This window comes from Erinaceus europaeus, chromosome 9 (assembly GCF_950295315.1).
Source record: "Erinaceus europaeus chromosome 9, mEriEur2.1, whole genome shotgun sequence".
NCBI lineage: Eukaryota > Metazoa > Chordata > Mammalia > Eulipotyphla > Erinaceidae > Erinaceus > Erinaceus europaeus.
Window position 1 is genome coordinate 79,294,859 of NC_080170.1, and position 14,751 is coordinate 79,309,609.

The 14,751-nt window shown below is 38.3% G+C and overlaps 1 protein-coding gene across 3 annotated transcripts in view; it reads right to left on the minus strand.

Moving 5' to 3' along the window:
- Nucleotides 1-14,751, minus strand: part of SLC49A4 (solute carrier family 49 member 4) — a 95,706-nt gene that overhangs the window by 71,898 nt on the left and 9,057 nt on the right. For all 3 annotated transcript variants that reach the window (XM_007533127.3, XM_060198266.1, XM_060198265.1), the window contains exon 2: nucleotides 14,620-14,713. In XM_007533127.3, coding sequence (XP_007533189.1) covers nucleotides 14,620-14,713 — 94 coding nt within the window. The remainder of the gene's footprint in view (nucleotides 1-14,619; nucleotides 14,714-14,751) is intronic.

A 14,751-nucleotide genomic window follows, 5' to 3' on the forward strand; every position in this document is an offset into this window, starting at 1 on the left:
GAGGGGGAAAATCAATTGTATATCTCAAAGTTTTTAAAACACAGACTGAGTCTTTTTAATATATAGGCTGTGTATTTGATATCTAGACTCTCTCAAAAGCCTAGACCACGTAGATCACAAACAACCAGTGGCACTGCTATATAAGATACTGGGTACTATACAGCAAACCCTAACAAAAGGACTTTTCAAAGTTAACCCAATTACCTAATAATGTGATGATAACATTAACTATTCATTGTCTTTTTGAACCCTAAGACAGCAGGAACCTCACATCTACACTACAGAGCCTATATTTCCCCCAGTCCTGGAACCTTAGGATAGGGCCCACTTTCCCGCATGCCTCTCCCAATCCATATCAAATAATATTGCATCTGCCAATTGCAACCTAATCAACGCAACGATTGCCACCTCAACATGCTTCAGCTCAGACTGTCCAGAGACTTTAGGTGTGGAATGACAACCCTTCAACTTCATTACACGGGTGAGACCTTTCCTTTCATAGGATTCTCTAATTCCATCCCAGGTGGATCACTTTCTAACAAAGTCCCAAAACCTAGATATACACCAGGTTCTGTGTGAGAGAGCATATGTTCACACATATCCATAAACTAGTGCAAAATATATATCTGAAAACAGAAGTACACTAGAGTTTGCAGTGAGTAACCCCCCCCACACACACACACTTCCTCTCCACTATTCCAACCTTTGGGTCCATGACTGCTCAACAATTTGTTTGGCTTTGTATGTTAACTCTCTTTTCAGCGACCAGGTTCCAGATGCCATCAGGATGCCAGCCAGGCTTCCCTGGACTGAAGACCCCACCAATGTGTCCTGGAGCTCTGCTTCCCCAGAGACCCACCCTACTAGGGAAAGAGAGGCAGACTTGGAGTATGGATTGACAGTCAACGTCCATGTTCAGCAGGGAAACAATTACAGAAGCCAGACCTTCCACCTTCTGCAACCCACAATGACCCTGGGTCCATGCTCCCAGGGGGATGGAGAATGGGAAAGCTATCAGGGGAGGGAATAGGATATGGAGATTGGGTGGTGGGAATTGTGTGGAGTTCTACCCCTCCTACTCTATGGTTTTGTTAATTTTTCCTTTCTTAAATAATAAATAAAATAAAAAAAGAAAACAAAATAAATAAAAGACCTTGTGAAGAGTAGTTTTTTTCTTCCATTCCATTTGTTCTCTTGCCCATCTCTTCTCAATATTCTTTTATTGTTCTTTACTGACCACCCCACACCTCTAGGTCCCCAACTGTTCCCTTTACTCCAATATATACATTGACAATTGTAGCCTTGAAGGAGAAAAAAGCTAGAAGTCTACAAGTATGAATAAGAAAGGGAAGGGCTAGTAAATGTGACATGTACATAATACTAGGCTTTTTGCTCCTCTTGGTTTTGGTTTTTAAGCACTATGTGAGTATCAAGGTCTTCAATGAAATTTACCACATTAAGCTGTTGGGTAGTATGCCACCTCCCCCTGGCTTCTGCTTAACCATATGCCTATACAGGGATTTATTGATCCCATTCAAAGCTTTGGTCTATTTACATAAATCACTTTTACATTTACATAAAGCACTCCCTCCAGGGCACTGGTGGTTCAGTGATAGGATTCTCGCCTGCTCTGCCCCCTCCTTGTCACACTCTGATTTTCACCAGTCACTTTTCTCTCCACCCTCTCTATATCACATCCTGTTTCCACCCTACTTGGAAAGTATAAAAACAGCTGCTCTTCTGATTAAAGACACCTGGAAATTGCTTTCCAGCTCCTAGAGTTCCAGAGTGTATTTCCTGCGAAGTTAGTGCGGCAGGAGTTCCTGATCCCTCTCCCAAGCAGCAGCCTAGATTGGCTCCAGTTGAGTTCTCTCCAACCCAGAGAGCACTAGCTGGGGAAGAAGTACCCTCAGGCTATCCCAGCATTAAGCCACTTACAAAAAGTTTTTGACTACGGAAGGAAACAATAAACAGGCATATGGGAGAGAAGTAGGACTCTATTTTAGAAGATTAAGTGAGTGGGAAGTGAAATATGTGAGTGAGGTCTTTCAAATCTTGGCAAATGCTGGAAAATTTATTCAAAGGCATTAACACTACTAAATTAAGAAAACTCAAGACAAATTTTCTTGTGTAAGAGGAACAATTTTCTAGATGACACAAACAATTTACACTGTTTATGAAACCTGATACTTCCTCCACAAGTCAGAGAATTTCAAGCTGTCACATGGCAATTTCATCACAGAAATGTTTTTGAAACAATATTCATTAAGAAGTTTTAATCATGTCTTGTGATGGCACAACAATTAGACTGCATGCATAATGGCTCATAAAGGTAAATGCTTTGATTTCCAATACCTCTAATGAGGTGTTCTGGAGAGACTCATCTCTAGGAGAAGAGCTGGCAGGAGTAAATTTTATTATTCCTAAAAATTTGGAGAAGGATAACATGGAAAACACAATCTATAAAGAAAAGCAAAACAAAAATTTGATAGAATGGTGTGAGTTCTGAGAGTTTCTTTACTACATCTCAGTGAAATCATACAGAAAAAGTTTTCCTAGCAGCAAACAAAAGTCAGAGACCATACAGCTTAATGATAGAAATATAAGGATCATCCAAGTCCAGTTTACTTAGTGGATAAGATTATTTCTCACTACAACACTGGAGACGTGCTAAGAAAGCCTCTAGAGCATGTAGAGCACGCGGAGCATTTCAGATGCACTCTAAAGTCTGTAAGATCACTAAGCTTCAGGAGGCCAAACTATTATCACCTTATCACAACCTACCATTCCTACAACCACAGTGAATATCAGCTCAGGAATTAACAGCTGGTTAACTGTTTCAAAGTTCATCAAATTAAAGTATGTGCCTCATGCATTAAGAGTCATCACATGCTGCTACTATGATTCCATCCTGAATACCCTAGGAAGATGACTGCATCAAGGTGTCCCAGAATATTACCTCTCCAGAACCCTACTCCACTAGGGAAAGATATTTACAGACTCGGCGTATGGATATGTATATTCATTTAGTGATAATGTGAAATCAAGTTAGGCTTATCTGGGAAAATATTGGAGCTGAAACAAAATAAAATCATACAAACATTACCATTAACTCTTCAAAATGACATCAGAGATATGATAATTATATATTGTTCCACATAAGCCAAGCTATTAAATTCACTCAATGAACATACTTTGCATATTCATTTTGCCTTTCTTCCTCCATTTCTTCCTTTCTTTCTTCCTTCCTTTCTTTCTTTCTTTCTTTCTTTCTTTCTTTCTTTCTTTCTTTCTTTCTCAGAGTAGTGTTCAGCTTTGGTTTATGGTAGTGCTAGGGACTGAACATGATTCTTTACTCTCTGTTTCTGTTAAGCCTAGAGAGTTGAAGCCTCAGTGACAAAAAACAAAAGCAAAAAACAGCTTAAAGTAAGTCACCTACCAGCAGTGTACTAGAGATATAAAGTAAGCTAATTTGATAATTAGTAATACCCTAATGCTTTTGTAAAAAAAAAAAAAAAAAAACACTAAGGAGATCCCTGCATACATTTCTCCTTTTGGATCTCTGAGGCATGGCATGTATACACAAGGACTTAAAATTCCACGACCATCTATGCTTAGCCTATCCTCATTCAAACAGTTGCCCAAAGCTACCCTGTGGGTCAAGGAACTATATATAGGTATGAAGTGAAGTCCATATTTGGAGGAACATCACTAGGAATATAACATTTTGCATCAGTTTCTTGGATTTTGTATAACTAGGAGGTGGGTAGGGCAGGACTATTGCATTGGTCTAATGAACTCCTCACCATGTACAGAATGTCAAAGCAGAAAGATAAGCCAGAGTGAGAAATGATCAGGGATAGGACAAGGACATTTTTTAAAGAACTGACAGTATGTGATGGAATTGGCCGTAATGAGGATACAGAGGAGGGAATGGCTTGGAGAACAGTTAAGGTGGTACAATAGATGTGGCTAAGTGACTGACTAAATACAGAAGAAAAATACATAACTAGAGATACCCAGAAAGTGGCTGAATCTGTCAGTAGCAAAGGAAGAGCTGAGAGAGATACAATGAGTTTGGGGAAGAAATACTAGATAATAACATTTTTAAAAAATAGTCAGAGGGAGAGGAATCTAGAAAGGAGATTGACGGTGAGAGAGATAGCATAGTGGTAATACAAACAGACTTTTATATTTGATGCTCCAAAAGTCCCCTATGCCATCTATAAGCCAGAGCTGAGCAGTGCTTTGGTGAAAAAGAAAAAAAAAAAAGGAAAGAAAGGGAGGAAGAGAAGGAGTAGGAAGAGAAAGAGAAGAAAAGATGATTGAGAAGGCACAATAGCAGAGGCCAGGAAGAAATGGGAGAAGACTGGTCTAGGGGAAATTGAGAAAAGGTTTCAAGATAAGAGTTAAGTGGTCATAGTGTCAAAGGAAACTGAAAAATCATTTAACTGAAATATAACCAATGTATTCAGCAACAAAGAGGTCATAAGTGAGCTGAGTAGAATAAGTTTTACTAGACTATAAAGAAGCCAGACTCATGAGGAAATGGAAATCTAGATTTAGATTACTCATTGTAGTACCAGAACAAAAAAATACTGATACAAGCTTAACAATGTGCAAAGAAATGCACTACCACCACCCCGATAAATGAGTAGTTTGAGCTGAAAAGTGTGTTTGCCTTTCCATTTTTATTAAAAAATAAGACTTCCGGAGGTGTGGCTATGGAATAGCAGCAGCAGTGTTTCACGTTCCCTGGTCAACTAGAAAAAGCAACAAAAAAATCACCTGAAAACTCAACAAAATACAACCAGGTTTTCTTCAGAAACTCACCAAGCCACAGGTGAGTTCAGACATGTGTGGTTCATGGACAGTAAAGGGGTGAGGGAGAGATTCCTAGAAGCAGTGAATGGCATATTCAAAGTCTTAAAAGATAAGAACTGCCAGCCACAAATTCTGTATCCTACTAAATTAACCTTCAGTTTTGAGGGAGAAGTAAAGATCTTTGTGAACGTTCAGAAACTGAAGGAATTTGCCACTGCCTAACCTACCTTGCAAGAATTACTGAGAGGAGTCCCACATAAAATGAAGAAGCAAAGGAATTTCAACTTTTAATAAGATGATCAGCATTAGAATAGATCCAAGAACACAACAACAGGGAAAACTAAACAGAAAACTAGCAAAATAGAGCAGCACAGCTGAATGTTGGTGAACCAAGGCCAACTTAAAAAAGACTCATAGATATTGTATGTTAGATACATATTCATGATAACCACAAAACAAAATATAGTACAAAGACAAATAGGAAACATATATACAGTAGGCAAGACCATTATTCAAAGATAAAAGTAACTTGACCTGATTGCCCTAGTGCTTTTTAAGCACTTGTGAAATAAACTGGCCTTCAGTAATTAATAATCTAAGCTATTGGTTTAAAAAAAAAAAAAGAAACAACATTCCCATTCTCAACCTGTCTCTCATTCTCTATCATTAAAAAAGAAAAAATTCTACCAGGAGCAGACCCAGTGATAACTTTTTTGCTTTAAATTGCCACCAAGATAATACTGGGATTTGATGCCTACACTATTCCTCTGCTCCCAGTGGACATTTTCTAGTTTTCCTTTTCTTTCTTCCTTGATTTCTATATGCTTATTGATTGGATAGAGACAGAACTTGAGAGAGAAAGAGAAAGAGGGGGAGGAGTGGGGAGAGAAACAGGGAAAGACAAAGAAAGACACCTGCAGAACTGCTTCCCTACTCATGAAGCTTTTCCCCTGCAAATGGGTACCAAGGACTTTAACCCAGCTGCTTACCCAAGGTAACATGTATTCAACTGGGTGCGTCACTACTTGGCCCTTTGTGTCATTACATGATCTCCCCCTTATAGTAACCTAACTTATTTCAAGGTGAAGAAATTGGTTTCCAAACTGGGAAGCTACATTCACAAGGCCGCATCATATTTGGCACTTAGTGGTTAAATGGTAGGTCAAAAAGACAGTTGATTATGGAAAACTGGGAAATGTTATACATGTACAAACTATTGCATTTACTGTTGAATGTAAAACATTAATTCACCAATAAACAAATTTTTTAAAAAAGACAGTTGAAATGCAGTGAAACCAATGCTTGTGATAACCTGGGATAGGATGAGAAAAAGCAGAACATTACTTTGTGTTCCTTTATTTGTTTTTAAGTGACACACAAGAGATAACAGCCAGGTAAGAGTTGGCTGGTTTGCAAGTTTGGGTAGAAGGAACAGATCTCTGTTAAAGAGTTTTTCTCTGCCTAAAATCCACAGTTTAAACTTAATGAGAATCTAGGAATTTGAGGTTTGCCTCTATCTATAAGTGGCAGGAAATAAAATGTCCTTCTGCTAAGGGTAAGAGACTGGCATACTTTAACAATGACTCTTTAGTCACTATCAGGCCACCCCATCAGCGGGGGCCCTAGTCAGGGAGTCGAGATTCCCAGACATGACAGGCTTAGATCTTGAATAGATCCCTCTCTCCATTATTACTGGTCATCTCTATCAGGAACAACAAAATAGACCCCTTTGTGGGCCCCCCATAGGACCTTGCCCTCAACTTGGATCAACAACGGTAGAGAATGTTCCATCTTCTAAAGGGAGGCTGGACAACATACTCTATGTTCCACCTGAGGAAAATGGGTCCTGACATTGGGGCAGCTTGGAGTGCTCCTACTCATGACCACAGAATGTGAGCTCAGATCTATAAGGATGCAGAGGTCACATAGGCTTAGGAGAATACGGGCCCCAGATCACATCAAATTGATGGGGTTTACAGTCAACAATATTTATACCCCTTAGCTTAGCTGAATACGGGCCCCAGATCACATCAAATTGATGGGGTTTATAGTCAACAATATTTATACAGCTTCCCCATATTTGGGAGCTACTCTCTTCCCTGATCCAGCTTTCTGGTCCTTTTTCCAGCCATGACATCATCTCTCCAGACAATTACTTAGATCCATATGCATATTAGATGTCAGGTTCAGGAAAAAAAAAAAAAAAACTAGTACAGTCATGGGCTCTTTGGAATACAACTAAAATAGGACTACTAACTATCTACAAAATGGAGACCCCAAATCTTTATCTGCACTATTCAAGCCTTTAGGTTCATAATTAGTCAACAATTTGTTTGGCTCTATATGTTAACTCTTTTTTCAGCCACCAGGTTCCAGATTCTAAAATGATGCCATCCGGACTTCCTTGGGCAGATGACCCCACCAATGTGTCCTGGAGCCTCACTTCCCCAGAGCCCCACCCCCCTAGGGAAAGAGAGAGACAGGCTGGAAGTATGAATCAACCTGCCAACGCCCATGTTCAGTGGGGAAGCAATTACAGAAACCAGATCTTCCACCTTCTGCATCCCATAATCACCCTGGGTCCATACTCCCAGAGGGAAAAAGAATAGGAAAGCTATCAGTGGGAGGGGATGGGATATGGAGTTCTGGTGGTAGGAACTGTGTGGAGTTGTACCCCTCTTATCCTGGTTTTTTGTTAGTGTTTCCTTTTTATAAATAAAAATTTAAAAAACTGTCCTTCAGCCTGTCTACAAAGATCAAAGGTGTTATTCTCCTACCAGACCCACTTTTTCTAGATAACATCAGGGTAGCCACTACTAAATTAAAGAAAAAGGGATGGATTAGCATAAAAGTCAGTAAAGGAGGGAGTCGGGCAGTAGCGCAGAGTTAAGAGAACATGGAGCGAAGCTTAAGGATCCCGGTTCGAGCCCCGGCTCCCCACCTGCAGGGGAGTAGCTTCACAGGCGGTGAAGCAGGTCTGCAGGTGTGTCTCTTTCTCTCCCCTTCTCTATCTTCCCCTCCTCTCTCCATTTCTCTTTGTCCTACCCAACAATAACTACAATATGAACACAGAAAGGGCAACAAAAGGGAATAAATAAATTTTTTAAAAAGTCAGTAAAGGAAAGAAGACACAGCAGGTGTGAGAACTCTAGGAAGAAATAAAAAGATATTTTGGTATGGCTACATTTATATAGAAACGAAGCATATTGTGGTGGTGGTGGTGGTGATGATGATGATATCTGAGCACTATTCACTCTGATTTATGGTAGTGTGGGAGCTGAACCAGGGACATCAGAGCCTCAGGCAGGAAGGTCCTTTCATAACTATTATGCTATCCCCACCACACCACAATCACAAAATGTAAATAAACTACAAACCTATAATAATAATCCCTAAAGTAAGCTCCAGATCATCTCGCCAGCACCAAGTATAAGGTAAAATGTGAAAGCTATGTAACAAGTACCCCTAAAAGGGTCTCCATATTCACTTTAGGTGTGGCCATTGAGGATAACAAAAGAGTATTCTATAGAACAAAAGCAAAAGGTATAAAGAACAATCAAAGGAGTTGCTCCATAAAATTCAAAAAAGCTGTGGTAGAAGCAAGCCAGAGATAACAATTTTGAGTTGGCCACAACTGAATAGAACAGTAGGTGTTTATCCACTGGAGTAGGATGAATACAATCTCTTCAAGGAAGAGTGGGATACATAGCTACATGGAAGTACTTGGTAGCAGAGATTACTACCTCTTCCTATCTACTATCCTTTTTCCTTTTGTTATATCATCCTTTACTTTCAGCTTGCTAATGCCAACTGAGCTACTATACACATATCCAATCTTTCTTACAGTTAAGAGTGGTTATATGACTAAAGACTGTGGCAATGGAATGTGAGTCTGAATGAGGCACACAAGCTCCTAGCCATCACTTAGAAATGTAGTCACCTGCCCAGAATGACCTACTTCCCCTTTCTATGGGCTAAAATATGCTAGCTCATTCACTTAGACAAGAACATCACCTTAAAGGATGCTATAATAAGAAAGATGAAACCTGGCCGGTTCTATTGTATGGCAGAGAGTTGCCAACCTCCCTTGAGTAGCCCATTCTCTAGTAATTAAGACTCTTTCCTTAGAGAAAAATAAGCTTCTCTTACTGAGTCTGTGTATTTTTGGTCTCTTCAGATTGCTTCAGAGCACCACTCAGTTCTGTATGCTTTTTTTTAATTAATTAATTTATTTTAAAAAGGAGACATTATCAAAACTGTAGGATAAGAGGGGTACAACTCCACACAATTCCCACCACCAGATCTCCATATCCCATCCCCACCCCTGATAGCTTTTCCATTCTTTATCCCTCTGGGAGTATGGGCACAAGGTCATTGTGGGTTGCAGAAGATGGAAGGTCTGGCTTCTGTAATTGCTTCCCCGCTGAACATGGGCATTGACTGGTTGATCCATATTCCCAGTATGCCTCTCTCTTTCCCTAGTAGGGTAGGTCTCTGGGGAAGCGGAGCTCCAGGACACATTGGTGGGGTTGTCTTGTCTTGTTTTGCTACCTAGAGTTAACACTGGGACTCAGTGCCTGTCTGACTCCACCACCACTCCTGGCAATCATTTCCTTTTTCTTTCTATTTTGATAGATATGAGATAGAGTGAAGTGGAGGAAGATAGAGAAAAAGTAATACCTGAAGCACTGCTATACCTCTCATAAAGCTTCCCCTCTACCAGTGGGAAGTGGGGATGTGAACTGAGTTGCTTGTGCCCTTTAACAAAGTATTCTTACTTATATAAAAATCAGCCTATATATATATAGAAAGTTCTAACACTTTATGAGGAGAGCCATGCTTGTGAAGCTATGCCTGTAGTATCAGAAGACTAGATACAACCCAAATATCTTACACAGAGGACTGATTAGGGTGAAGTATATAATACAATAGTGCACAGCTATAAAAAGGGAATAAAAGTTCTATGAGTGCAGATATAAACATATTTACAGATATATATTACTTTTTCTTTTTTAACCCGAGCACTGCTCAACTTTGTCTTATGGTGGTACGAGGGACTGAATCTGGGACTTCAGGGCCTAGGTATGAGAGTCTCTTTGCATAACCATTATGCAAACCCCTGCCCCTAAATTTTATAAAAAGGCATGGCTTTTATAAATTTTTACTTCCAGGTTTATCACAGGGGCTTGGTGCTGGCACTCTGAATCCACTATTCCTGTGGTCATTTTTCAATGTTTTCTTCTTCTTCTTTTTTTTTTTTTGTGAGAACAGAGACAAATTGAGAGAGATGGGGAAAATAGAGTGGGGGGGGGGGGAGAAAGATCTACAGACCTGTTTCACTGCTTGTGAAGCAAGTGGGGAGCAGTGAGGTGCAACTGGTATCCTTACTCAGATCCTCATGCTTTGTACTATGTGTTCTTAGCCTGGTGTGCCACAACCCTGTCCCCGTAAGACATCGCTTTAGAACATAATGTGTAGGGTGGGGAAACAGCATAATGGTTATGCAAAAAGACTTTCATGCCTGAGGTTCTGAGGTCCCAGGTCCAATCTCTGCACCATTATAAGCCAGAGCTGAGCAGTGTTCTGGAAAACAAACAAAAATATAATGTTTAGTATGTTCCCTCCTACTTGGAAAAACAGTGGGAAGGACATATATGTCAGTATTTAGCCAAGAGCTGATTTTGAAGGAAATTACTATCAACTACTGTTTCTGGGAAAGAAGCCTAGGGAACTGGAAGACTAGAGTGGAAAGGAGATAACTTTTCATTTATCCATACTCATTCCTACTCCATATTCACTCATAACTCTTATATCATATAAGATATACTCATCCCTATATCTTATATGATATATATCATAGCCTCTCTTTTATGGCATATGGAATTTGTGTCCTAGTTGAAAGTCATTTTTTCATTTGAAGGTTATTTACAAAAGATTGTTTTCTAATACTTTTTAAAGCTCATTTTTCCATTCAAATCGTTGATCCAGTTGGAATTTATTGAAATGGTAAGGTGTTGATTTGAGGTTATTCTTCATTTTCTATTCCAAACAGCCAAGCAGTTCTTATAAAACCATTCAGTAAATAATTCATTTTTTCTGGTATGGTCATCCTAAATATAATCTTGCCAAAACATTCCACAATGGAGTACATTTCTAGAAAATGTGTGCTTACTAGAATGATAACTATTCAATTATCCAACACATGTTAGTAAATATTATCTTTTGCTAAAGTCATAAAAATTGTACTGAACTGAAAAAATAATGTGGCATGTTGTTATAGAAATCACTGGACATAACTATGATTAAAAGTAGTTATAAAGGGGCTGGGTGGTGGCACACCTGGTTGAGCGCACGTTACAGTGCTCAAGGACCTGGGTTTGAGACCCCAGTTCCCACATGCAGGGGGAAAGCTTTGCAAGTGGTGAAACAGTGCTGCAGGTGTCTTTCTTTCTCTCTCCCTCTCTATTTCCCCAACCCTCTCAATTTCTGGCTGTCTCTATCCAATAAAGATAATTTAAAAAAATTTTTTTTAAAAAAAAATAGCAGTTATAAATGGAATTGGCGTATTTCACCAAAGTAAAAGACTCTGGATTTGGGTGGGTGGGTGGGGAGAATACAGGTCCATGAAAGATGATGAATGACATAGTGGGGGTTGTATTGTTAAAGGGGAATCTGGGGAATGTTATGCATGTACAAACTATTGTATTTACTGTTGAATGTAAAACATTAATTCCCCAATAAAGAAATAAATTATAAAAAAAATAGCAGTTATAACTTACCAAAAGTTCACCTCCTAAAAACTCCTAGACTTCAATTTTATTTTATTAAAAATTTTTTTTTATATTTATTTATTCCCTTTTGTTGCCCTTGTTTTTTATTGTTGTAGTCATTATTGTTGTTATTGATGTCATTGTTGTTGGATAAGACAGACAGAAACGGAGAGAGGAGGGGAAGACAGAGAGGGGGAGAGAAAGACAGCCACCTGCAGAGCTGCTTCACCGCTTCACCGTGAAGCGACTCCCCTGCAGGTGGGGAGCCAGAGGCTTGAACCAGGATCCTTATGCCAGTCTTTGTGCTTTATACCACGTGCGCTTAACCCACTGCGCTACCACCTGACTCCCTTCAATTTTATTTTTTTAAAAAATTTATTGCTTTATATTACCAAAGCAGTGGTCAGCTCTGGCTTATGATGATGTGGGGGAATGAACCTGGGATTTGGAGCCTCAGACAATACAGTCTCTTTGTATAACCATTATGTTGTCTCTCACACACATAAAGGTTTGTTTGTTTATTTATTTATTTACAGAAGAGAGAGCAAGAAAGGGGGGAAAGGGAGAGGGAGAGGTAGAGAGAGAGGGAGAAAGAGAGAGAGAAAGAGAGAGAGAACAAAACAAGAGCATCACTCTGGCACATGCAATGCCAGAACTGCACTCAGGACCATATGCTTTTAAGTCCAATGCTTTTGCCTCTGTGCCACTCCAAAACTTGTTTACTGGGTATCCAATATCGCATATCCTACTATAGAGTAATTCCACCCAGAGCTACAGAAAAATGCCATCTGCACTTTTTTTTTTTAATATTTCTTTCCCAATTATAGAAGCAATTTATTGTTCTAAGTTTCTTACTGATATTAATAAGAGAAAAGCTGTATTTTTCCACTAATTTTTCATTGGTACAATGTAGATAAAAGAAACAGTGATACCACTATATGCCACATAGAAAAGTGTTAAGAGTAATTTTGATTGACAAAAGAGGTTGTCATAAAGCTGCTATTCTCATGTTCTGAAACTTGCAGAAGCTAAGAGACAGAGTGTAGAGGGACTATTCCAGAAAGCTATGTTAGAAGCTTAAGCTTCAAGTGAAAAGGGGGCACAAAAATACAAATTGCTAAATGATATGTCAGTATTGACCAACTATGTAGTAAAGGTCTTCATTTCTTCTGGCTAAGTATCAGGTAGAAACAAAAGCTTAAAAGCAGTGGTTTATGGAACCCACTACTGAAAAACACAGTTTATATAGCCCAAAATATTACTCTAGGTTTCAGCTGACACAGACTTCTACTGTTTTACAGAGTAAAAGTATTTATGTTTAAATTTTGTCTCTCTTGTGACATGAATATAAGTAACTTTTCATAACCTAGAATAAATCCAAGTTAGAAAAGATATTTTGAACATGAAAAATATATCTCAACTGAAGCATTTTAATTTTAACAGCTAAATATGTATTTGTTAATGTAACTCCTTGAAATACTGTATGAACATAATTGAAGTCTATGTCAAGGGGATAGTATAATGAACACACACAGACTGAACATTCAATTTATATGCCCTCTTTTAATAAAAGGTTCTGACTATTTCTCTGTCCTATATCTTACTTACACTATATCTTATACAGATAGTTAGCATAATGGTAATGTAAAAGACTTTAATGCCTGAGGCTCTGAGATCCTAGGTTCAATCTTTAGCATCAAAGCCAGAGCTGAGTAGTGCTTGCTTTTTGATGATGATGATGATAAAGGTAGTAACAGAAAAAGATATTCTGGACTCATTTCCCTTGAAGTTTCTAGCTCAGTTCCAGTCAAATTGGTCTTACTATTAGACATGGTGGTCTCTTCTCACCTTTTATACTTGTTCTCTCTACATAGAACGCTTCTTCCTAAAATCTCACCTTTTCTGACATTACAAATCCTTGTTTACTTTTTTATTTTTCTTCCAGAGTATATATTACATATTTTACTTACTTAACTAGTTTATTGCCAGTGTTCCTGACTGGAATTTTAGCAAACTCTGGGAGTCATGAATTTGTCTATTATATTCCCATGCCCAGAGGAAAAATCGAGCACATAATAGGAACTCAATGAATTTTAAATAAATAAATTTTAAATGAATAAAAAGACAAAAGAATGATTCTAGTTTGGGTTCTCAGTGCATCTTTCCTGGTCTTCTACTGGGTAGTCTCTGCCCTCTGTAATTAATCATACATACCTCTTAAATCAGTGGTTTATCTGACATAGGTCTGGTTCTACTGTTGCTATGACAAAGAACCACCTCTAAACTCTTCTCTTTCAATCTCATTCTTATACCTTATCCTATAGACTAATACCTCCCAAACTTGAGTAATCTGTGGGTTCTTTTTAAAAGATAAATGTTTCTCAGTGGCTCTCAAGGTCATATTGAAGGATTCTGATGTAATATACTCACTAATTTAAGAAGGTGATTTCATTTCTTAATTACAGGATAAGTCCATGGGCCCCAGTTGCAGAAAAACTGCTATATACAAATGAAACTACTTGCCCATTCAGAAGAGGCTTCTATTTACTTGCCTCCACGCCTTCATTCCTGCTGCTCATATACCCTGAAATATTCTCCTAATTACAATAATTAAAATTCTACTTATCCTTCAATGCTTAGTTTAATTTAGTTCAATTTAATTTAATTAATGCCTCTCTTGAACAATATTTTTGATACCCTCAGCCAAATTCTCAGTTTCATAAGGCAATTTGATACTTCTTTTAGGAATTAATCATTCTCCTCTATGTTATACTTTTGTTTTCCCATGATTATTATAGCTCCTAGTAGTATGAATATTAACTTGCTCTTTTTTTATTATGCAACAACTAGCATTGTGTTTCCATACAGCAATTAGTAACAGCCACTGAAGTAATAATCAAATAAAGGGGAAATCAGTATTATAAATATTATGACCCTCGAATGAACCTCCTACAAGTGGAGCTTATAATCAAATAAGTATAATATACTAATGATAAAAGAGAAAAATGTTATTTACAGAATTTACCTTCTTTTAAGCATTAAGTCTGATACAGGTATGCATCTTAAACCAGTTCCCAAAACCATAAGGAAGGATGTCAGAAGCACAGTCACCCGCAGACCTGAAAGTAAACAAAAAAACCAAAACAAAACAAAAATT